This window comes from Elephantulus edwardii, unplaced genomic scaffold (assembly GCF_000299155.1).
Source record: "Elephantulus edwardii isolate Elephantulus edwardi_28Jun2011 unplaced genomic scaffold, EleEdw1.0 scaffold00218, whole genome shotgun sequence".
Lineage (NCBI taxonomy): Eukaryota > Metazoa > Chordata > Mammalia > Macroscelidea > Macroscelididae > Elephantulus > Elephantulus edwardii.
Genome location: NW_006399968.1, coordinates 149,379 through 174,391, shown reverse-complemented (window position 1 = coordinate 174,391; position 25,013 = coordinate 149,379). Strand labels below are relative to the sequence as shown.

General features: G+C 41.4%; 1 protein-coding gene across 1 annotated transcript in view; it reads left to right on the top strand.

The window, feature by feature from the left end:
* Window positions 1-25,013, top strand: part of PCNXL2 (pecanex-like 2 (Drosophila)) — a gene marked incomplete at its 3' end in the record, with an annotated part of 223,138 nt that overhangs the window by 75,313 nt on the left and 122,812 nt on the right. Inside the window, exon 9 of the mRNA XM_006898055.1 lies at window positions 6,007-6,142. Coding sequence (XP_006898117.1) covers window positions 6,007-6,142 — 136 coding nt within the window. The remainder of the gene's footprint in view (window positions 1-6,006; window positions 6,143-25,013) is intronic.

Below are 25,013 nucleotides of genomic sequence, written 5' to 3'. Positions count from 1 at the left end.
TCCATTTCTTTCTTAACAATTTCTAATTTTCCTACATTCAATGGCTCTCACATTCCATGTTCCAATCACTAAGGTCTGTTTACAACTGTTCCTCCTCCTTTGTATTTCCATACTTGATAGTTCTACCTAGGTTGCCCTTTCTATTAGTCTGCGTGTGGTTCAAATCCACCGTAGGAGAAAGATGGGCCGTCTCCTCAGGTGTGATTAACTAACTGCCTCTGAAAACCTGCCAGAGACTCAGCTATGGGTTGCTGACTTTACCGCACACAACAGCAGCAGCAACAACAACAAATGTCTAAGCCTCCCTCTCCCTCCTTTTTCCAATACTTACTACCTATTTCTTCCACTGTAGTTCTTACTTCATTTTTTGACAGGATGAATTTTCACTTAGATACAAAGTTGGAGGATATATAAGGATCGGAGGGAGCTTCCATTGTGGACCCTAGGACCACACGGTGGCGGTCACGTCCCAGCCTGGAAGCCTTGTCCACATTCCCAGCTGCTCCCTCCTTTCTCTCACTCAGACTTTTGCTTAAATGTCAAAGTAAAGACTTTGAGCTAAGAATCCTCCTTAAAAGGATTCTGAGTTAAATAAGTCAGTCACAAAAGGACAAATACTATATAAGACCACTGTTATGAAAAGCCGGAGGAAAGTTTATGATCAGAACAAATCGATCTAGTAAGGTTACCAGGAAGAGGTAGGGGTGGAGGGAGTAAAAAGATTAATTAACAGACAATGAACACTTATTAAAATGAATGAAAGGAAGAACAATACAGTATACATAGGCGATCAGACACATGTAGATTGTGATTAATTTTATGAAATAAAATTATCCATAAATGAGTGAGTGATAAAACCCCACAATATGCTCTGTGAATGTTTCACTCAAGTCACAATTAAATGTTCTAAATGACAGAATATCATTTTTAGAACAGTCTACCTATGCTTAGCCATGCACCACGTTGAACTTGTCACACGCTGTCCTCTGCATGGTACTTCCTGTGCCCTGCCTCTAAGGCCACCTGCAGATAAGGGAGCGTTGGCAGGAGAAGAGTTGCCCTCTTGGCGAGGTGGGGCAGGCAGCCTTCAAGCTGGGCGTTCTGGGGAAGAGGAGGAATTTCAAGAATTTCCTTCCACTTCAGGGTGAAGATCTAGAAGCACCTGCTTTTAATTATGTTACTTGTAGACGCTGAGATGGATGGAAATGTACAGTATCGGAAATATCTAGTTTCCCCGCCCCTTACTGTAAGGAGCTCAGTGGGAAAGAGCTGTGCTGCCAACCCAAAGCTATGCAGTTCAAATCCACCAGCAGCTCTGAAGGAGAGGGAACTTTCAATCTCCTCCCCTGTAATTACTGCCTCTGAAACTCTTCTGGAGGCTCTGCTGTGGGTTGGTTCTGATTCTCACGCAGTGAGTTGAACTGTCCCCTTGTTTCACGTGCCAGTTCTAGAGCCAGGGCCAAGCACAAATGTGCTGAGTAACATGAAAAAAGTAAACGGATTATTTTAACTCTAGTTTTCTTAAAAAAACACACCTTTATTATTGTTGAGTTGTGTTGAGTTGGAACAAACCCATAGTGGACCCTCCAACAGTTTCCAGAGGCTGTGAATCACAGGGGAGGAAATTGCCCATCTTTCTCCCATGGAGCCATTTGGATTTGAACCACCAGCCTTTATAAATTGAAAGAACGACACCCTATCCACTAGGCCACCAGAGCTCCCTCTTATCTCCTAGCCGGAAGCGTTAGCAGGAGCAGCCTGGTATGAAATAGCTGTTTGCTACACCGCCTATAATGGGCCATCCTCCGTTTATCTCATTTGTCAATAGATTTATTGGTTTACAGGCTTGGGTATATAATCACTTACTTCCTATACACCGCTGCCCACTTATAACCATTCCCTACAAGCAGTGCAGCAGATATAGATGGCTGAGGGTTAGCATTTTAGGAATCTGTGAGACTCTTTGAATCACATTGTATTCAAAGGAGCTCTGGTGGCCTAGTGGCAAGAGGCTGTACTGCAAACCTTAAGGCATGCAGTTCAAGGCCGCTAGCTGCTCCATGGGAGAAGGATGGGCAGTCTTTTCTGTAGGTGTGATTAACTGCTTCTGAAAACCCACCAGAGGGGCTGCTAGCGGCCGGTTCTGACTCAATAACAACAATTCAACATTTAAAATGACTGGATTACAGTGCTTAGTGGTTACTGTATGAAGCAGAAAAATTTGAATGGATATGTTTGTATAAATCTGGTTTATCTTTTTATTTTTTAGGGACAAAGTAAGGCAAACAAAAACTCTCAAAGCAACAGTTGATGTCAGATCCTCCAAACTTCCTGATAACCCACGTTGGTCAGATAGAACTGGCCCCACAGAGTTTTCAGTCGCTGATTTAGTAGAAAGTGTATCACCAGGTCATTCTTCCAAGGCGCCTCTAGATGGAGCCAAACTCCTATCTTTTCAGTGAGGACAAGTGCGTGTTGAACATTTGTGCCATTCAGGGGCTTCAGGGAGAGGTACTGCACTCCTATCAGAGACTGAAAGGAAGAACACCCTGTAAGGAGCAAACATCCAAATAATGAAAGGATGGGAAGGCCAAGTTTTCAAATTTCCTCCATGTATTTACTCTATTTGGAACATTTCTTAAACTCTCCTCTTCCATGTTGTTGTTATGTATTGTCAAGTTGGAACTGACTCATAGCTGACACCCCAGCAGATTTTCAGAGGCTATCCATCTAACATACTTTCGACATGTTGTAAGGAGGGACAGGTCCTTGGAGAGGGACATCATGCTTGGGAGGGTGGAGGGATGATGCAGGAGGGGAAGGCCCTCTATGAGATGGACTGATTCAGTGACTGGGGTAATCAGGATGGGTGTGTCAGAGGCAGTGCGATTGGCACAGGATAGGGCTGTTGACATAGGGTCGCTATGAGTCGCAAGTGACTCAACAGCACATAACAACAGCAACAACACATAAAACACATGGGAGGAGATTGTCTGTCTTTCTCCAACAGAGCTGCTGTCAGATTTGAATTACCTGTCTTTGGATCGGCAGCACAATTCCTTACCACTAAGCCGCCAAAGCTACTATTATATATGGTATTTTCTAGAGTTCTTTCAAAGGAAGCCGTTTTGAATACTGTAAGAGAGAAGTTATAAATTGTAAGTTCTGTGAAAAACGCAGAAAACCATGTGTTTTGTTAAATAGTGGAAATATTTTAACACTGTTCATATAGAATAAGTATTTGTATGTTTATAAATATATGAGTAAAAAGTTAGGAAAACAAAAGACTCAAAAAGCTGTTAGCAAATTTATTATGCAATACAAAAATAAGGAAGCAGAAAGTGATTTATCTGTTGCAATGTTTACAGTTTTGGGCATCCGTTTTTCAAAATGTACTACATACACCTCAATATCAAGACAATAGAAATCCTTATGGAGAAAAGTTTGAAACTGTCAACATATTCATTTCACTTGGATCCACAATAAGCACCAATGAACACATCAGTCAAGAAATCAAAAGAAATGTTGCATTAGGAAAATCTACTAAGGACTTCTCCAAAGTGAGAAAGAGCAGTGATGTCAGTTTAAAGACTAAGGTGTGTCTGATCGAAGCCGTAGTATTTTCAGTTGCTTCGTATGCATCTGAAAGTTAGACAGTGAATAAGGAGAGAGAAGAATTGATACCTTTGAATTGTGGTGTTGGAGAAAAGTCTTGAATATCCAATTACTGACAAAAGAACAAGTCTGTCTTGGAGGAAGTGTAATAAGAGTGCTCCTTAGAGGCAAGGACGGGGAGGATCTCTCTCATATTTTGGACATGTTGTTAGAAGAGGTCAGTCCTTGGAAAAAAGACAGCATGCTGGGAAAGGTGGAGGGTTATATAAAGAGAAGAAGAAGCTCAACAAGATGGTTTAGCACAGTGACTGACGATGGTCTCAAACATAGCAGAGACTGTGAAGATGGTGTGAGATTGCCCCAGGTTCAGGGCCGTTCTTCACAGAGTCCGGATGAGTTGAGGATGACTTGACAGCAGCTATAAACAAGGGAACACCCTTGAGGAATCTGAGAATGGTTTGGAAGGCAAATCACATAAGACTCAATTCAAAGTAGGTTAAAGAAGACACATTACCTCAGAAAATATGAAGTTCAAAGGTCTGATCCATCTGGGATTGGTTGATTCAGAGGCTCAGTCAGATTTTCAGGAAACTTGTCTCTCCCCAAGTGTCACTCTACTGTAATTGGGGTGTGGACCCCCAGCTTGGCTTCTATAAGGTCAATGTCCCTACTGCAGCTCTGATTATCAAATAGCATAAAAAGTGAAGAGAAAGAAGATCGTGCTTCCTTTTTAATAACAAGGGCTTCCCTGGCTCCCTAAACCCGAGCTGACCTTTGTTCCACACTCACATCCTTCAGCAGTTCTGTTTCCATCCCAAGGCTGAGCCCTGCCCCAGGAATAGGGTTATTCTCATCGTCAGAAGCTCTCCAGTGTTTGCCTCTGAGGCCAGCAGGTCACCTAGTCTGTTTTGTAGCTCACAATCTTGGATGATTGAATATGATCATAAGTGATTAGCAAGAATTCTGTTAGCTACGGCTGTTGTGATTCCAGACAGTGCTGTCTGCTAAAAGGTGGAGGCCGCGTGGCGGAAGATGGGGGGGGGGGAGTGTGTCCTAGTTCCTGATTTCTGAGGCAAAGAAAACATAATGCCAGCAAGTACTGAGATTTTTTAAAAGACTTTGTTGATATAAATATTATCTCTCTATACATGATTAGAACAATAAGTATATTCAGAGAATGATGAGCAGTCTTCTCCTGTGAGATTTATAGCTGCTGAAAACCTGCTAGAGGCTCAGCTGAGTCATTTCTGACTCCATGGCACATAACAACAACAACAACAATGGCCCTCAATCTGTATGCTGTTCAGTCTACTCTTGTTGGTGGTGCATCCTGTTCAGTCAGAATTGACCCATAAACTGACCCTTCAGAGGGTTTTCACAGGCAGTAAATCCCATGGGAGGGGACTGCCCATCCTTCTGCAGAGCAGCTGATGGATTCGAACCAGGCGCCCTTGCGATTGCAGTGCAGCTTTTTACCACTAGGCCATCAGAGCTTCCTATTGTGAGCAAAATTTGTTATTGTTATGTGCCACTGAGTAGGAATGGAGTCATTGCTGACCCTCCTGTGGGTTTTCAGAGGCTGTAAATCACACAGAAAGTGAGTGTTTGTCTTTACCCCATGGAATAGCTGGTGGATTTGAACTATGTACCTTTCGGTTGGCAGTGCAGCTCTTTACCAATTACATCATGAGAACTCAATAAACCTATGTTGTTATTGTTGTGTATGGTCGAGTTGGAACTGACCCTCCAGAGAGTTTTCAGAAATAATAAATTACATGGGTGGAGATTGTCCATCTTCCTCCTGTGGAGCAGCTGGTGCATTTGAACTGTGTGTCTTTGGGATTGCAGGGCAATTCTTATCACTGGGCCCCCAGAACTCGCCATAAGCATGCCCATTTCTTTCATGTAGTATGTACGTTCTTGCTTTAGGGTATGTGCATGGTGGGGAGTGATGAGAAGAGAGGGATGGGGGCAGGGGAATCACAGATATGTTAAATAGTCACTGCTTCTTTCTGATTTGAATGTTTGGAATTATCAAGTCCCTATTTATTGTTGTCACCCCAAATAAGGCTAGAACTGGTGCTCTGCATTCTCACCCTTTAATTATTTGGAGAGTGAAGGATGTCATCTTGAGGACACCATACATCTACCTACCCACCTGTCCTTGGCTCATTTCGATCCTGGAAAGTGGTTTGAATATGTGTGAGGTGGCTGCCCTTATGCCCAAAGGCAACCTCACGTGTATAACTTTTCATTCTTCATTACCTGTGTTGAGCTATGAAGGCTCATCATCTGCTTACCTAGGTAATAGAGCTAATACTCTTGCGTCTTTGTACAGTGGTGGGTCCCAGGATTAACAAGTGACCAGAGCTCTTCCCTTCTCCCGTCCAGGGAGGTGCGGATCAGTTCATCCAGTACCACAACCTCTGAGAGTCAAGACCCACCTTCGGGGGACCCTGCCGTCAGCACTCTCCAACAGCAGCTCTTACTGATGGTGGCTCGGAGGACCCAGTCAGAGACGCCCCAGGTATGTCCCAGCTGGTTCCGTTTGTGGATGTTTCTAGGTATTTTAAAACCCGTTTCCAGGAGGATTACGTCATGGTTTGTCAGCCAGGCCCCAAGTCATTGCATTCCTGGGTTGTAGACATATCAGTGCGTAGAAGTCTATGGAATGAGCAGGAAGTGAAACTGCACTAGCAGGTGCCCTTCCATTGATGGGCTGCCATTGTCATGGTTGTGCTTCCAAAGACACTGCACCTTCGTTCATCTGTGGTTGCTGTGTTGTACTTATTTCTCACCAGCTGACTTGGTAGCTCCTTCCTTGTGGTTTGGGCAAATATTTGCATTTTAAAGGTTAATTTAGTAAGGCCTTAGACATTGAGCATTTACAGATTCTTGAAGGTTTGTTTGACATAAGAGAGACTTTGCTCTTGAGACAAATGGCATTATCATCAAGGCATTTAAGTTGTGAAGCCTCCTGTTGTTAATAAAGATCTCTAGTAGGGTGGTGGGATGTATTGGGCCGCTAACTATAAGGCTGGCAGTTCAAATCCACTGTTGCTCTTCAGGAGTAGAACAGACAATCTCTTGTCATGAAGAGTCACTCATTAGGAACCTGACTGAGGGTCACTAAGAGTCAGAAGCGATTTGATGGCCGTGGGTTGGATGGCCTGTTAGTAACATGTCTTTGCTTCTTTCCCACACCTTAAGTGAGATCTAACTTTGCAGGACAGACCAAAGGTGCAAAGTCAAAAAGGCAGCCCAGAGGTCACACTCTAGACCTTGAGTTAGAATCTGTGCTGGTCATTTGGGATAAAGAGGACGGGAAGGCTCATCCTTTGGAATAAGGGACACCTGGCCAGACCTTGAAGAAGGTGGAATTCAGTTGGTGGAGAGAAGGTAGATGTGATAACAATGAGTTTGTTCAAAGTTTCTGCACTACTGTGTCTACTTTATTTGTGCCTGTATTCCCTTGAGAGAACCCCACTATTGCAAAGATTGTGTCATATTCTATTTGTTCTTTGACTGGCCTAACCAAAGTTACCCTAAAACATGATAGTATAATAGTTTGTAATATATACACCATTGCTTAGAGGTGCCAAAAATGCAGCTGTCTTCTCACTGGCTAACTGACAACTGAGTGCACAGTTCCTGCTAATGTGCTGGATGAAGGTTAAAAACATGATAAAATTCCTGAGGGTAACTCGGGATCTGGGCACCTGGCCAAGAGGGATGAGTCCTTGGAAAGGGGCATCATGCTTGGAAGGATGGAGGGACAGTGTAGGAGAGGAAGCTCAGGATGAAATGGATTGACTCAGTGACTGGAGAAATTTAGTTCTGTTGGAGATGATAAGATTAGCTCAGGGCAGAGCAGGTTTCAGAGCTAATGTCACTATGAGTCACAGATGACTTGATGACACCTAACAACAATCCAGGATTTATAAGGGTAAGTCACACTTTCATACCTGAAGGAGTCTCTGTGGAAACAAATACTCAATTAATTAAAATGTTGGGTCCCTTAGAGCTATTTCTTCACTTTTATGCATTGTCTTGCCTCTCTTTCCCTTCTCTAGACCTCTTTCTGTAGTGGAACAGCTGGTGGGTTTGAACTGCTCACCTTTGGGTTGGAAACACAACTCCTTATCCAGTAGGCCACCAGAGCTGCCTCTGAGAGCAGGAGTCTTCCTAAATTCAAATGGGAGGTGGGTGGAGCACTCTGATGTTCCTTGCTCCAGCCTGGTCACATGGTGTTGTGGCCTTGGTTTGGCGATAGTGCCAGGGCCTGCCCCTGCTGGTCAGAGGCCTGCCTTTTGCTTCCAGCTCTGAGGTCCTGTACAGTCTGGTGCCTCCTCACCTCCAGCTTCATCTTTGAGTTCAGCAGTCTTTCTGGACTTCATGTCTTCCCACAGATATAAGCCCCCACTGTGTTCTCGGCATTCTGCGCTTGGGCACCAACCCCGTTTCAGTGGACAGAGCATGAGGAACCCTACAGACTTAGAAATTAATGTCTCTGTGGAGCTTGTGTTTAGGGAACCCCAAGTCTCTACTACCTTTATCTCTTAAGACGTCAATGTTGAGCCCTCAAGAAGCAGAGAGGAATTTACCCCCACCCCCTAAATCCCACCTTTCTCCCTTAAGGCATCAGTGCTGAACTGGCCAGAAGAGGAGGGCAGTAACAGCATTGAGGTAAAGTGGGAAGACGTGATTGCCAGTGATTCTCTGAGTGAGGAGCCTTAGGAAATCTAGGAATGGCAGGGGTTCAGAGTCAGAGATACTGATTTACTGTCACAAACATGCCTTAGAATGCAAATAGAAAACAAATAACTATTGTTGCAAGCATGAGTCAGCGCCCACCTCACTTTGTTCCACTTTTGCCTTGTTGGATGCTGTGTTTTGTTGTTGTTATTGGTTTCTCCCCCACAAATTGAAGGTTTGTGGCAGCCCTGCATCAAGCATTTGAGAATTTACTCACTCACTTGTGTGTTCATTGCTGTTGTGCTTGAACTGATTCATAGCTGATGCTCCAGTGAGTTTTCCCAGGCTGTAAATCACTTGAGAGGAGATTGCCCATCTTTCTTCCTCAGAGAGCTGGTGGATCTGAATCGCCTGTCTTTGGGCTTGCAGTGTAGCTCTTTACCCACTGGACAGCTAGATCTCCTTATTTAATGTTGTCGTTGTTGACTACAACTCACAGTGACCCTATGAACAGTATCTTCACCCTGCCTTGTCCTGAGCCAGTCTCACTCTCTGATACACCTGCCCACCCCCGCCATGGTTACTATGTCAATATATCTTATCTAGGGTCTTCCTCTCATGCACTGACCCTTCTCCAGGGTCTGGTCCCTTCTGGCAATATGCCCACATTCAAAATCCTTGTCTACAAGGAGGCCAATTTGATTTGTGTTTGCCCTAGTGATAAAAAGCTAACTGCAATCCCAAAGGCAAGCAATTTGAATCCACCACCTGCTCCATGGTAAGAAGATGGGCAGTCTTCTCCTGTGCAATTTACTGCCTTGGAAAACCCTCTGAAAGAGAGCTCTCGTGGCCCAACAGCAAAAAAAAAAAGGCTGCATTGTAATCCCGAAGGCATGCCATTCAAATCCACAAGATGCTCTGCTGGAGAAGAAGGGGCAATCTCTTCCTGGGCCTGTCAGATCTGATTTGATGGTACACAAGATAAAAGAAAAAGAAAGAAAGAAAATTTAAAAAAAGGAAAAGTGTTAAAAACCCCCAACCCCTCTGGAGAGTGAGCTATGAATTGGTTCTGACTCAATGCCACACAACAATCCTATTTAATAATTAGTAGCAATTATAAGTGTCATCACAATTTTGTCTGGTATTTATTTGATGTCATTGTTTTGGTCAGTAGAATTGTCCTGCCAGCTTTAAATTTGAGGATAGAATAGTTCTTTATGTTCTTAAAATTTTAAAATTCACTGAGAAATACAAGTTCAAGTATATCTTACGTGAATTTAAAGAGCATCTCAAGGATAGATTAGGTATATGGAACACTAGTGACCAAGGGCCAGTTGTTCTGAGGAATAGCATCAAGGGTATGATACATGAAGAAACAAATAAATCGATAAAAAGACAGAAAAGAAAGACCAGGAAAGATGTCAGAGACAAACTTGCTCTGGAATAGATAGATAGATGATAAACAGATGATAGATAGATAGATAGATAAATAGCTAGCTAGATATAGATATTTGTTACTGTTGTTGTGTGCCATTATGCTACTTGCAACTCATAGTGACTCCATGTACAACAGCTCTGAACCCTGCTCTGTCTTGAGCTGGTGGCTTAGTGCCAAGAAGCTGTGTTGAAATCCCAAAGGCACGTGGTTCAAATTGACCAGCTGCTCTGTGGGAGAAGGATGGGCAATCTCCTCCCATGTGATTAACTGCCTCTGAAAACCCACTGGAGTGTCAGCTGTAAGTTGATTTGACTCAACAGCACACAAAAACCATAGATGGTGCAGGATTGGGCAAGATTTTGATCTGTTATAGGAGCTCTGGTGACGCAGTGGCAAAAAGTTGCACTGCAATCCTGAAGGCACATGGTTCAAGGCCATCAGCTCCTCCATGGGAGAAGCAGTGTCCTCCAGTGCAATTAACTGCTTCTGAAAACTCACCAGAAGGTCAGCTATGGGTCAGTTCCGACTCTCTGGTACAGTGTGCTTGATCTGTTACGCATGAAGCCTGACGTGACTTGATGTCACCTAAAACAATGACAGCATGGGAAAAATATTGAATGATGCAGGAAGCTTCCAAAGAAGATGGAAGGAATATACAGTCACTGTATTTAAAAAAAAAAAAAAGAATTGGTCTTTGTTCAGTCATTTCAGGAAGTAGCATATGATCAAGAACTGATAGTATTAAAGGAAGCACTCCAAGCAGCACTGAAAGCGTTGGCAAAAACCCTAGATGCCACAAATTGTCAGGATGCCAGTTGAGATGTTTCAGCAAGTAAATGCAGCCTGTGAAGTGTTTATTTGTCTATGCCAAAAAGTTTGGAAGATAGTTATCTGGCCGCCAAGCTGAAAGAGATTCTTCTGCATGCCAGTTCCAAAGGAAGATGGTATAGTGGAATGTGGAGATTATTACAGAATATCATTAGCAAGTAAAATTTTCCTTAAGGTACTTAAAAAGACTGTTGCAGCAAGACAGCAACAGGAAACTGCAAGAAATTCAAGCCAAATTTGGAAGAGAAAGTAGAACAAGATATATAATTACTAACGATAGATGTCTCTTATCTGAAAGCAGAGAATTCCAGAACGACGTTTACCAGTGCTGTGTTGATGAGGCAATGGCCTTAGAATCTGTGTATTATAATAAATTGTGGAAAGCATTACAAAGAATAGAAATTACAAAACACTTAATTGTGTTCATGTGGAATTTGTTCATATACCAAGAGACAGTTGTTTGAACAAAACAAGAGGACATTGTATGGTTTAAACTTAGGCAAGATGTGACTCAGCTCTACATTTTTTCACTTTACTTGTTCAGTCTATACATTGGGCAAATAACCAGAGAAGTTGGAAGATGTAAGGATGTTGCTTGCATTGGGTTCAGGAGAAGACTAACATGTTACAATATGCAGATGAGACAACCTTTCTTGCTGAAAACAAAGAAGAGTTGAAGTCCTTACTTATCAGTAATCAAGATCATAAATTTTATGACCTTTATCAAGATCATAAGTTTCAGTCTCTCCTATAAATTACACTTCAGCATAAAGAAAACAAAGATCTCCAAAACCAGAACAATAAATAACATCAAACTAAACAGAGAAACTTGATGTTATCAAAGATTTCATTTTACTTGGATCTACAATCAATGCCCATGAAAGTTAACAGTCAAACTATGTATTGAATTTTGAAAATCTGCTGCAAAATGTCTCTGTAGTCTTCAGAAACAAAGGTGCTCTTTTGAGAACAAAAATGAACCTGGCTTTTGTTTTTATGCAGTAATTAATATAAATTATATATTCTAGAACTAATTATCATTGATCAAAACACAATGATTATATGCAAACCTATAAAAAATTAGCCTGGCCCTAGCCAACATATTTTCAGTTAAATATACCAATGTTTATTTTTCTTTTTAAAAATTAGCTTCAGTGAGTTTAACATCACATTTTCATAGTGTTAAAAATATATCTTTATTTTTTTGTTAGTTTGCATACAAAATTCATATATGTTCTGTTCCATTCATGTACGTTGTATTTCACACATTCCCTCATTCACATTGTTTAGACAATCATTTCTATCTATTGTGTTTTCTCAAATTAATCATCATTGATCTATGCTCACTATTACCAGAATTTTTTTGTATTAAAGTAGCATAAAGAGAGATCTGCCTTGGATGAATGCATGTATTCATATTGTATATGATCAGGATGCTCCTCAGACATGAAGATGGTGAGAACTTTTCTGACATATTTTGATCAAGTTATCAGGAAGGTCCAATCCCTGAAGGACGTCAGGTTTGGTAGTTAGTGAAAAAGATGAAGTCCTTTAACGAATTAGATGGGCACAATGACTATAACTTAAACAAACAAATAAAACACCAACAAAACAACAAACAAACATAAAACAAGACTTGTTGTCAGTTTGGAACCAGCTCATAGCTGACCCTCCAGTGGGTTTTCCGTGGAGGCTATAAATCTCACAGGAGGAAATTGTCCATCATTTTCCCCAAAGTGCAGCAGGTTGATTTGAACCACCTGCCTTTGGGTTGGCAACACAACTTCTAACCCACTAGGCTGCCGGAGCTCTCTCTGCGGCTGCAACAGTGGTCAGTAACAAAGATAATGAGAATAGTGCGGGACACGGGAGTTTTCTGTTCTGTTGTACATAGGATCGCTGTGAGATAGAGCCAGCCTAGTAGCATCTATTAACAATGAAAATTAACTCACATCAACTTTATGAGTCACGGGCAGGAAATTCCTTCTCACTGTCCATCATGGATGGGTATGCCACCCTTCTGCTGCCTTGTCGTTGAGCCTCTGCAGGTCCTAAATTGCATACTCTCTCCAGGTACATCAAATAAACACACTCTTCAGATTCACTTCTCTCTGTCCGAACATAGACATGCTTGTGCATCTATGCCTGCGTATATTACTGTACTATCATTGCTAGTTTGCTTGTCTATTCCCCAGAAATGTCTAACTCCTTTAAGAATATATTTAAGTTTCAAACTTAAATTTTCAAAATTTCTGAACTCCTTTAAGAATTGGAAATCTGCATTAGTCTAGGTTACAAATAGCGTCTTTTTTTTTATAATCTGTATAATAAATATTTACTAAATTAATGGCAGCTAGGATGGCAATGATTTGCATGTTGCTAATTGAGTTTGATGTTGGAGAAGAATGCTGAATGTGCCATGGAGTGCCAACAGAATGAACAGATATGTCTTGGAGAAGGTGCAGTCAGAGTTCCTTGGAGGCAAAGATGGTGAGGCTATTCCTCGGGAAGGGACAGCATGTTTGGAAAGATGAAGAGAGGAAGACCCTTCAGCTAGGTGGGTTGACACGGTACCTGCAGCCGTGGGCTCCAGTGTGTCAGAGATGATGAGAATGGCACAAAATAGCAGAGATTCAGATCTGTTGTTCATATTTGACTTGGCAGCACCTAACAACAACAACAAATTAATGAAGAAATGAATTCAGGTAATTCATCTAAGCATTTACCTTAAGGCTTCCTTGGTATCTAGAGTAGAAAAATGACATTTTGTAAGCTTTATAGTCCCATAAGGAGCCTTGATTTGGTAGTACGTAACCAAAAGGTCAGCAGTTCAAATCCATTAGCTGCTCTGGGAGAGGAAGATGGACCAGCTGCTCTTGTAAAGATTTACGGCCTTGGAAAGCTGATGGAGGGCTGCAGTTAGCTGGAACCAATTTGATGGAACCAATGTGTTTAAATTATATTTCTATCAAAAATTACATTTCTACAACAAATGTGAAGTTTTTGTTTGCATAAATTTCTGGGAAGATTTTTTAAGTAGCAGGAAACAGCTCAACATTCCAAGATCTTTGGTAAATGTTGCAAATGATGTAGACTTTTAAATGGGAGTGTGTGTGTGCCGACCATCTCTGACAGCTAAGGATCTAATAGTAAACCTTAACTGAAGGAAGATTCTGCCTCAAGTGTACTTTCCTTACTATTCAGGAAATCATTCTCCTTTTCACTGTGGCTTACTCTTTGCTTATTCATTCCTCCCGTTTGGATTCCCACCTCACAAGAGCAGCAGAGCAGCGGCAGCCTTGTGCACGTATTTCTTACTTGCAATCCATCCCTGGAGCATAAAGGCGGGGCTCCCCTTTGAGGGAAAGCTTTACTGTGAACCACAAATTCATCATCATTGAAAGAAGATGCAGTTTCTGCTCACATGACAGTAGGCTAGGGCTTGTAAGCGCTCTTGTGTGTTTGAATAGAATTCCAGCTGCAAGACACTTACAAATCTCAGCTTTCCTGTAGTAATCCAGTCATAAGCCCTGTATTCAGCCTTCAGGAGATCAACTTTCCCTTGACTGTTTTTGAAATGATATTTTAAATTCTGGGTAGATATTTAAAATGATATTTTAAATTCAGTACACACAATGAATGCCTTAGCATCTGGAGACTAAGAGATGGCAAAAAGCTCCTTTTCCAGAGAGTTCCACAAAGGTCTTCCAGAAAAGTGGTTTGCTGCCTTCCTGATGCCAGTTTCTTGAAACCAGCAACTTTCACTGAAATAAGAAAAATATTTACAATGTGTGTGTGTGTGTGTGTGTAATGGACAATGCTCTTACAGGACGCTCTCCCCCTTGGCTTTTGTGCCATTCTTGCTCCTTCTTTTCCTTTGCTCTTTTCTTTTTGGTCTGCTCTTTCTTGTGCTTGTCAGCTTGCATAAATGGGATCCTACCTAAAGACCTGCCAAGAAAACAAATCTGTCTGTCTTGGAGAGGGTGAAACCAAGCTCTCCTTGGCGGATAGGATTTTGAAGCTCTGCCTCACTTACTTTGGGCTTGTGGCCAGAGGAGCTTGGTCCTTGGAGAAGGACATCATGCTCAGAAGGGTGGATGGACAGCACAGGAGAGGGAGGCCTCAGATAAGATGAATTGATACAGTAACTGGGGCGATGGGGGTTGGTGTGTCAGAATTGGTGAGACTGGCTCAGGACAGGGAAGGATTCAGAGCTGCTGTACATAGGGTCTCTATACATCACAGGGGATTCAATGGCACATAACAACAGTAGCATACTATGACAGGCTTAGAAGCACAAATGGCATCCACTTCCTAAACAACATGCCTCCAGAAACTCTATCAACTGATAGGTGTAGAGAGGCTCAGGCCTTTTATTCATAAGGTCATCAATGAGTCATGCTCAACTCAAAAACACCACCACCTAAAACCCTGTTTATTGTTGTTGTGTACTATCAATCACTTGTTATGCATCAGAGAGCTGGACAATGACTAGGTAGTATAGAAGGAGAATTGATGCCTTTGAGCTGTGGTGCTGGAGAAGAGTATTGAGAGTACCATGGACTGCTAGGAAAACAAACAGATTCATCCTGGAGAGGGTTAAACTGGGCAGCTCCTTGAAGGCAAGGATTCTGAAGCTCCATCTAACATCCTTTGGACATGTTGTGAGGAGGGACCAGTCCTTGGTGAGGGACATCATGCTTGGGAAGGTGGAGGGACAGCACAAGAGGGGAAGGCCCTCTATGAGGTAGATTGATTCAGTGACTGGGATAATCGGGAAGGGTATATCAGAAACAGTGCGATTGGCACACGGAAGAGCAGAGTTTAGGGCTGTTGTACATAGGGTCGCTATGAGTCGCAAGTGACTCAGCACAAAACAGAACCAACCCATAGCTGACCCTCCAGGGCATTTTCAGAGGCAGTAAATCACACACAAAGTGACTGTCCACCTTCATCTTGTGGAATAGCAGATGGATTCAAATCACATAACTTTGTGCTTAGCAATAAACCATCAAAGCTCCCTAAAAAAAATCCTGTCTGTGTAAATAAAAAACAGACTAAGCCTGCTGCTACTGAATAGATTCTACCTCATAACAACCCTATACAGTAGAGTAGAACTGACGATATGATTTTCAGTGTTGTAGTATGTCACAGACGTTTCACTGTGTGAAGCATAATAAATTATGGTTAACATTGAGGAGAATAGGAATCCCAGAACATTTAATTGTGCTCATGTGAAACCTATTCATAGATCAAAAAGAAATTGCCTGAACAGAACAAGGAAACACTGTTGTTGTTGTTTGCCATCGAGTAAGAAGCAACCCATTGCTGACCCTCCAGCAGGTTCTCAGAAGCTGTAATCGCACAGGAGGAGATTGCTCTTCCTTCTCCCGTGGAGCAGCTGTTCTATTCAAACCACTTCCCTTTGGAATTACAGCCCAGCTTCTTAGCACTAGGCCACATGGTTTAAAATTAAGAAAGGTGTGCATCAGGTTGTATCCTTTCTCCATACCTATTAAATCTGTATACTTAGGAATTCTTTGGAGAAGCTGGAGTATATGAAGAAGAACATGGTATAAGAATAGACGACTCATCAACAAGCTGCCTCATGCAGATCACATGACCTCGGCTGCAGAAAGTGAAGAAGTCTTGAAATACGTACTGTAGAATATCAAAGACTACATCTTCCAATATGGATTACATTTTACCATCAAGAACAAAAAATTCCTCACCATTGGACTAATAGACAATATTATAATAAATGGAGACTAGACTGAAGATGTCAAGGGCTTCACTTTACTTGTATCCACAGTCAACACCCATGGTAGCACCTATTAAAAGATCAAAAGACATGTTGTATTGGAAAAATCTGCTGTCCAGGGACTTTGCCAAAGTGCTATGTTCTACAAAAATGCCATCAGTTTGAAGATTAAGATATGTTTGATCCACACCATGGCATTCTCAATTGCTCTGTAATATATCTGAAGGCTGGACAGTGAACAAAGATGACAGAAGAAGAATTGGTGTCTTTGCAGTGAGTGTTGGAGAATAGTACCAAATATCCCATGGACTGCCAAAAGAACAAACACGTTTGTCTTGGGGGAAGTGTGACCTGCATCCTTCTTTATCTCACATATTTTGATCATTGCAGGAGGGGCCAGTCCTTGGAAAAAGACATCACACTGGGAAAGGTGAAGGGTCAGAAAAAGAGGAAGACCCTGAACTAGATGAACTGACACAGTGACTGTGACAATAGACTCAAGTGTTCCAAAATAGTGAGGATGGTACAGGACAGGAAGGGTTCAGAGTTGTGGTTTATAGTGCGCTGTGAGTCCTAGCTGACTCAGTGACACCCCACTACAACAGCAGATGTTAGAGGCAGAGTGTCACATCCTTCTTCCTTGCAGTGTAAGGTAGCTTTGAACTGCAGATCTTTCAGTTAGCAGCCGAGGCTCCTTCATGTTTGTATAAGTATGTTTAAAAGAAAAACAGAGAAGACTAGAAACTTAAATAAATGTAAAATGCCAGGAAGATCTAGAAAAACATTGAGTAGAACTTCTACTAACTAAACAAAATAATACTAAAATTTGGCTCATAGAATAGATACTTGGTAAATTAGAGGTTCAGGCTGAGGAGAGTGTCTGGGTGTAACACAGAAAGATGAGCGCTGGATGGACAGTTGGAGATATGGAAAACACAATGAGAAAGGCGCACTTGTCTTTAGTGGTTTGGAAGTCACCATCTTGACCAGCTGCCATATTTGTGCCAATTTTTTTTTTAAAAGATGACCCAACAGCTTGCAGAAACTATCAAACAATATCATCAATATTACATGCAGGTAAATTCTTTTCTTAACTTTTTTTTTTACATTTTAATTGTGATGTTAATAAAAGTTAAAGAAAAGTTAGATTTTCATTGCAATAGCAAAGAGATGAAAGCAACCCAAGGGCCCATCAACAATCAAATGGATACAAAAACTATAGTATATTTACACAACGGAATATTATGCAGTACTAAAAACCAATTAACTCATAAAACATTACATAACACGGTGACGCTTCTGGAAATTTTGCTGTGTGAAATATCTCAGTCATCAATTTTTGCTGAAGATATGTATAAAAAAATAGGGCTGGAATAGGTCACTAATAGGAAACTGCCAGAAATTCAAGCTGGATTAAGAGAAGGCCGTGGTTTGAGGAATATCTCGGCTAATGTCAGATTAATCCTTGTTAGAAGCAGAGAATAACATAAAAATGTTTACCTCCTATTTTATTGACTATTGTTGCTGTTGTTGGTGAGTACCATTGAATCAGAACAGACCCCAAACTGACTCACCAGTGGGTTTTCAGAGGCAGTAAATCACATGGGAGGAGATTGCCTATCCTTTTCCAGCAGAGCAGCTGGTGGATTCGAACTCCATGCCCTCAGGATTGCAGCACAGCTTCTTACCTCTAGGTAACTAGTCTCCCAAAGCATTTGACTACGTGGATCATAATGTGTGAATCTACAGATGACATTGAGAAGAATGAGAAGTCCAGACAGTCAATTGTGTTTATTCAGAACCGGAATATAGACCAAGATGCGGTCATTTGAGCAGAACAAGGGTGTGTGGCAGGGTTGTACCTTTCCCTCATATCTATTCAGTCTGTTTGCCAAGAATTCTTATTTAATCCAAGAAGAATGTACTATTAGAACTGTGGGCCGACTGATCAGTAACAATCAATGTAGTATGCAGATGATATATAATCTTGCTGCAGATGATATAACCTTGCTTGCAGAAGAAAAAAAAAGGCTTAAGTGCTTATTGATGAAGCTCAAGGACCATAGCCTTAAGTATGGATTATACCTCAGCATAAAGAAAGCAAAAATCCTCATGACTGGACCAATAAACTTAACGAGAAATGGAGAAAAGACTGAAGTTGTAAAGATTTCATTTTACTTACATCCACCATCAACACGTATAACAGAAATCAAGAAATCAAACCCTTTATTACAGTGGGTAAATCTGCTGCCAAGAACCTCTCCAAAGGGCTAAAAGGGAAGGATGCCACTTTAAAGACTAGGATGTGCCTGACCTAAGCCGTGGTATTCTCAGTTGCTTCATGTTGTTGTTGTTGTTGTTGTGTGCTTTTGAGTCCTTTGTGACTCATAGCAACCCTATGTACAACAGCTCTAAACCCTGCTCTATCCTGTGCCAGTCGCACTGTCTCTGACACAACCATCCCAATTACCCCAGTCACTGAATCAATCCACCTCATGGAGGACCTTCCCCTCCTGCGCTGTCCCTCCACCCTACCAAGCATGATGTCCCTCTCCAAGGACTTGTCTCTCCTTACAACATGTCCAGAATCCTCGCCTCCAAGGAGTAGCCTGGTTTAACCCTCTCCAGGATGAATCTGTTTGTTTTCTTGGCAGTCCACGGTACATTCAATACTCTTCTCCAGCACCACAGCGCAAAGGCATCAATTCTCCTTCTATCCTCCCTAGTCATTGTCCAACTCTCTGATGCATAACAAGTGATTGCAAAGACTATGACCTCTATCAGGCGCACCTTAGTCTCCAGAGAAACACCGGTGTTCTTGAGTACTTGAGTACTCTTGAGTACTTTAGTACTAACAGCAGACTTTCCCATCGCAATACGTTTTTTGATTTCCTGACTGCTGGTGCCAAGAGTATTGACCATGGAGCCGAGCAAACTGAAGCTGTGAACAATCTCAATCTCTTTGCCATCCATCCTGATGCTACCAATTGGTCCAGTGGTGAGAATCTTTGTCTTCTTGACATTGAGCCTCAGTCCATACTGAAGGGTGCAGTCCTTTACCCTCTTCAGCAAGTGCATGAGGTCCTCCTCAGTTTCCGCAAGCAGGGTTGTGTCATCTGCATAACGCAGATTGTTAATAGATCTTGCACCAATCCTGACGCCACACTTCTCCTCATAGAGCCCAGCCTCCCGGATAATCTGCTCTGCATACAGATTGAAAATGTATGAAGATAGGATAAATCCCTGGTGTACACCCTTCCCAATTTTGAACCATTCAGTGTTGCCCTGCTCTGTTCTGACGACTGCCTCTTGGTCCAAGTATAGGTTTCTCATTAGCACGATTAAATGTTCTGGGATTCCCATTCTTCTCAGAGTCAGCCACAGTTTGTTATGATACACACAGTCAAACGTCTTTGCATAATCAATGAAACACAGATAGATATCCTTCTGGTATTCCCTGCTTTCAGCCAAGATCCATCTAACATCAGCTACAATATCCCGAGTACCACGACTCCTTCTAAACCCAGCCTGGACTTCAGGCAGTTCTCTGCTGATGTTCCAGTCATTTTTGGATAATCTTCAGTAGAATTTTGCTTGCATGTGAAATCAATGATATTGTTCTGTAGTTTCCACACTCAGCTGGGTCACCCTTCTTTGGAATGGGAACAAATATAGATCTCTTCCAGTCAGTTGGCCAAGTGGTTGTTCTCCAGATTTCTTGGCACAACTGGGTGAGCACATCCAGGGCAACATCTGTTAGCTGAAATATGTCAATTGGTATACCGTCTATTCCTGGGGCCTTATTTTTTGCTATTTCCTTCAAAGCAGCTTGAACTTCTTCCTTCATCACCATAGGCTCTTGCTCAAATGTTATTTCATTAAATTCTTCTGTATCTGCCAATTCCTTTCGATACAATGGCTCAGTATGTTACTTCCATCTTCTTTTAATACCTTCTGGATTATTTAATATTCTGCCTAAAGCATCCTTAATTATAGCAACTCTAGGTTTGAATTTGTTCTTCAGTTCCTTGAGCTTAAGAAATGCTGAACGAGTTCAGCCCTTTTGATTTTCTGACTCTAGCTCTTCTTTGCTTTGCCATTCCGTGCTGCCTTTTGGAATAGCCATGTGAAAATTCAATGGTAAAAATGGAAGACTGAAGAATCAAGGCCTTTGAATTGCACTGTTAACAATGCATATTGAATACAGCATGGATGGTTTATAACACAAAGCATCCTTTCTAGGAAGGAGTAAAGCCAAGGTGCTCTTCAGAAGCAAGAATTTTGAGACTATATCACATAGTTTGGGCATAGTATCAGGAGGGGTTAGTCTGGAAAAGGACATTATGCTTGGAAAAGTGAAGTGTCAGCAAAAAAGAGGAAGCCCCTTAAAAAGATAGATAGATGCAGTGACTGCAGATATCAGAGGTGGTGAGGATGGCACAGGTTTGTGCAGGGTTTTGTTCTATTGTAAAGAGTATGACAAGAGTCCAGAATGATGTTTGCATAGTGGAGTGTACTTGGGTGGAGGAGGAGGGAAGCCAGGGGTATTGTATACCAATGAAGGAATTTTTACTTTTCAAAGAGAAGAGGGAACTGGGGGGAGGGGTGGGATGGACAGGGAGAAAAATGCAACAATGAATGAATGGAAATAAAAAATCTCTGTAAAGTTCATTAAAATAAATAAAAAAATATATATAAAAAAGAGTATTGGAACAGATTTGACGGCCCTTAATAACAATTCATACACATCCATGTCAGTATACCACATACGTGCACACCACACACAATGAGAAACCAAAGAGAAAAAACCAAGGAACCAAATTGTAAAAAACCAGATTATTTTATGAAGAGAAAATAAATATGAGAAAAGCCACCTGGCCCTTTTAATAATTCTTGTGTTGTTCTTGTGTGCCATCAAGTTGGAACCGACTCCTACCTGACCCTCCAGCAAGTTTTCTGATGCAGTAAATGGCGCAGGATGAGATTGCCCATCCTTCTCCCACAGAGTGGCTGGTGGATTTGAATCCACTTTTGGAATGGCAACACTGTTTCTTACCACTAGTCCACCAGAGCCCCTTCTTTAATAATTTGGGAAATACCAGTTAGAATAAAAAGGAAATAATTTTCTACTTTAATGGGATAAGCCAGAATGAATAGGTGCCTTGCACAGTGGCATGTGGATAAGGCTGTGGAGCAATGTAGCATTTGTGAGTGGTAGGTACAAATGTAAACTGATAATATTCAGGGAGAAGACAACTTGTTGTAATCTGGTAATTAAGATCTTTCCATTCCCAAGGGTTCCATTTGTAGTAAATCTGTACTTTCCTAGAAAATGCCAGCCAACGATAAAGGTGGCAGTGAGGTAAAGTGGACATTTGCATTCCTAGCAGTTCTCTTACTGTGCGTATGCTCCAGAGGAATGACACGTGGGCATCAGCAGGCATGTTCAAGCTTGTTCCTAGCAGCCTGACAGCAAAACAGCTGGAAAAAAGACCTCAAATTTAAAGAAAGTCTAAATATCAAACAGTAGTCAACAGTAATAAATTAGGTAAGAAAATGTTGGTATATTCACATAATGGAATAGTACGTTGTTGTTGTTGTTAGGTGCTGTTGAATTAGTTCTGACTCAATGTGGCCCTGTGTCCAATACATGGAAGGCCTCCTGGCCCTGAGCCCTGTTTACAATCACTACAAATTCATTTACACGGTGGCAGAAATGAATCAGGTTGCTGCTTACAGTTCAACACAACGTAGAACTGTGGTGGCCTATTGGTAAGGAGCTGTGTTCTATTTCTGAAGGCATGCAGTTCAAATCCATCAGCTATTCTGTGGGAGAAGGATGGGCAATCTCCTTCTGTGTGTTTAAAATGCCTCTGAAAACCTTGTGGAGGGTCAACCATGGGTCAGTTCTGACTCAGTGGTACACCACAACAACAACACCCAACACCACATAGATCACCTGTAGGAATATCACATCAAGTACAGGGGGGTGTACAAATATATACACACACACACAAACATTGTGATTTCTTGTCTGTGAAATTAAAAACCATATAAAACAATAACAATTTGTATATAAAATAAGGAAGAGCTGCAAGGTGTTAATTGGAAACTTTTGGGCAGTGGTCACATGGCATGAAGCACTGGGAATGGCCTCTAGGGAGCCTCAAACCCAATGACAAAGTCCTTTTCTTAAATAAGTTTCACTGAATTAACCTCATAAACATTTTTTTTAAAAAGAAAATATTTTTTAAATGTTTAAAAAATTTAGGAAAAATATTCATTTGTATCCACTCAATATTTAATGAATTTTTTTAAAAAAGGAATCACATTGTGTGCCCAAATAATTTCATTTACAATGATTAGCACAAGATAAGTTCCTATAAGACAGAGGTTAACCATGTTCCAAATGTCCACCCTGCTGGACCACTCCATCATCGCTGACGTTAATTATGCCTCCATCCTCCTGTCCTCACTCTCCCATCTATTTCTTTGGGTTCTGTGGTTCACTGGAAGGTCCCATAGAAACTGGAAAACTCTCAGGGGATTGTGGAGAGTGTGAACTGATGAATATGGTTGCAGAGACTGGTGGAGGAGAGACCAGGAGTCTGCTTGCTGAGGCTGTTAGTTGTTAAATATCAGGCCTAGGTTTGGCTGTTGGTGAAGCTGAATCAGGTTATGTACAAAGCGAACATTCCAGAAGCATGCCTTTATCGAAGAACCAAGGACTTGTAAAAACACGTCTGTGAGAAATAAAGGTGGCACCTTGAGTGATACCTGCTAGTGGGCTATTCCACCCTAATCCTATCTCCTTCATACAATAAATAATTCAAGCATCACTGAAGAGGCTAGAATCATGAAATGGTTGACAGTGGATGAAGAGCCATTTTACAGAGCTCATTGCATCACATGTGTTTGGTTTCATTTGCTGTGGAGAACAGGACCTGTGGACACCTCTGAGTCCTACCTTTTCACAGCTTGCTGCAATGTGAACAGGAAGTAAAGAGTGGGAAAAAGTGAAACAGTAAAATTTTATTTTTTTTTCTGTTTCCAACTTTCTCACTCTTGTACAAACATTTGTTTTCTAATTTCCCCCCTCCCCCATTTTCAACGTCCCTCTCTCTTTTTTCTCTTTTTCTTGTTGTGTACCATTGAATTGAAAACGACTGGCCCAGAAGGAAATTGCCCTTCCTTCTCCAGCAGAGCATCTGGTAGATTTGAACTGCATACCTTTGGTATTGCAGCAGTTTCTTGCCACTAGGCCACCAAAGGTCCCTTTGAAATAGTATAATTTTAAATGGAGTCTTAACAGACATTAATATGAAACATATTTAAAGAAGGTAATCTTCAGTTTTTATTCCTCATTGACTGGTAATTACTTAAAAGTAAAATCTCTGGGAATGTCATCATAAGAGTTTGTATTAACCACTTGCAAATTAAATATGGGTGTTTGACGTCCCAAGGAGTAGGCTTTGATTCTACTTCCTGTCCCTACTCCCAAGTTTCTTTTCCTCCTTTCTGCACTTTATGTTGTGTGTTCACTCTTTCTGATCCCATGGCTTTGCACTCCATTGGTGACCCGTGTCACCTCTGCAACTCAGGCAGACCATGCAGCTCCTTCTCTGTGCACAGAGGTTGGTCCTAACCAATATTTAGTGACTGGTTGTTATTAGGAGCTATTGAGTTGATCTCTTCCCTGCCCAATCCTGCACATTCCTCAGCATTCCTGATATACTTGGGCCCGTTGTTGCAGTCACCTTATCAATTCATCGTAGTGAGGATTTTCCTCTCTTCCTCTGACTCTCTCCCTTCCCCACATAATGTCCTTGTCCAAGAACTGACCCCTCACAATATGCCCATAGTGTGTGAGATGGAGTTTGATCATTCTTACCTCGCAGGAGCACCCTGGCTGCATTTATTCCCAGCAGATTTGTTTATTTTTTTGGTAGTCCGTGGGATATTCAGGACTCCTCTCCAGCACCACCGTTTAAAGTCATGTTACACTGGTTAGAGGCTGTGAAGTTTTTGATCTCTCAGGACCATTTTCTTAAAACCTGAGGATGCCAGGAACCAAGTTGTCCTTATTCTTTGTTGTATTGCTATTACTAAACTTGAATCACTCATTAAACATTTGTTAAATGAATCAAAAGAAGTGAATTTGATCTTTTAAAAATAGAATTATTCTCCAATAGATAAGAGATTGTGTTTTTAAAACATCTTTAACATAGAATTAAGATTTCCTTATGTTTCTATTTTACCCTTCATATATATTTTTTTCTGTAAAAATTCCAGTTTGCCCAAAAGTAGGCTTTCATGATGACCTAGATATTGTCAATGAATTTTTTTAAAGTCTTAATGAAATTTGCATATTTATCTTGCCATTACCTTGGGAAAATACTCTTAGAACATTACACCATTAATACCTTTTGTTGAATTAGTAAGAATTACATTTCAGGACTTTTCCTGGTCCTAATTAACTGTAGCATTTTGATGTATTGAGCGGTATGATATTACAGAGAGGGATAGAAATGGGCGGCAAAAAATACTTTTTCTGGAGTGAGGTATCTCAGTCACAAAGGGACAAATGCTATATGGTGCCACTGTTGTAGAATGAGGCTGGCATTGGGGTGGGGTAAGACTGAGAAAAACTGGATGAAATATGTTTACGGCATTGAA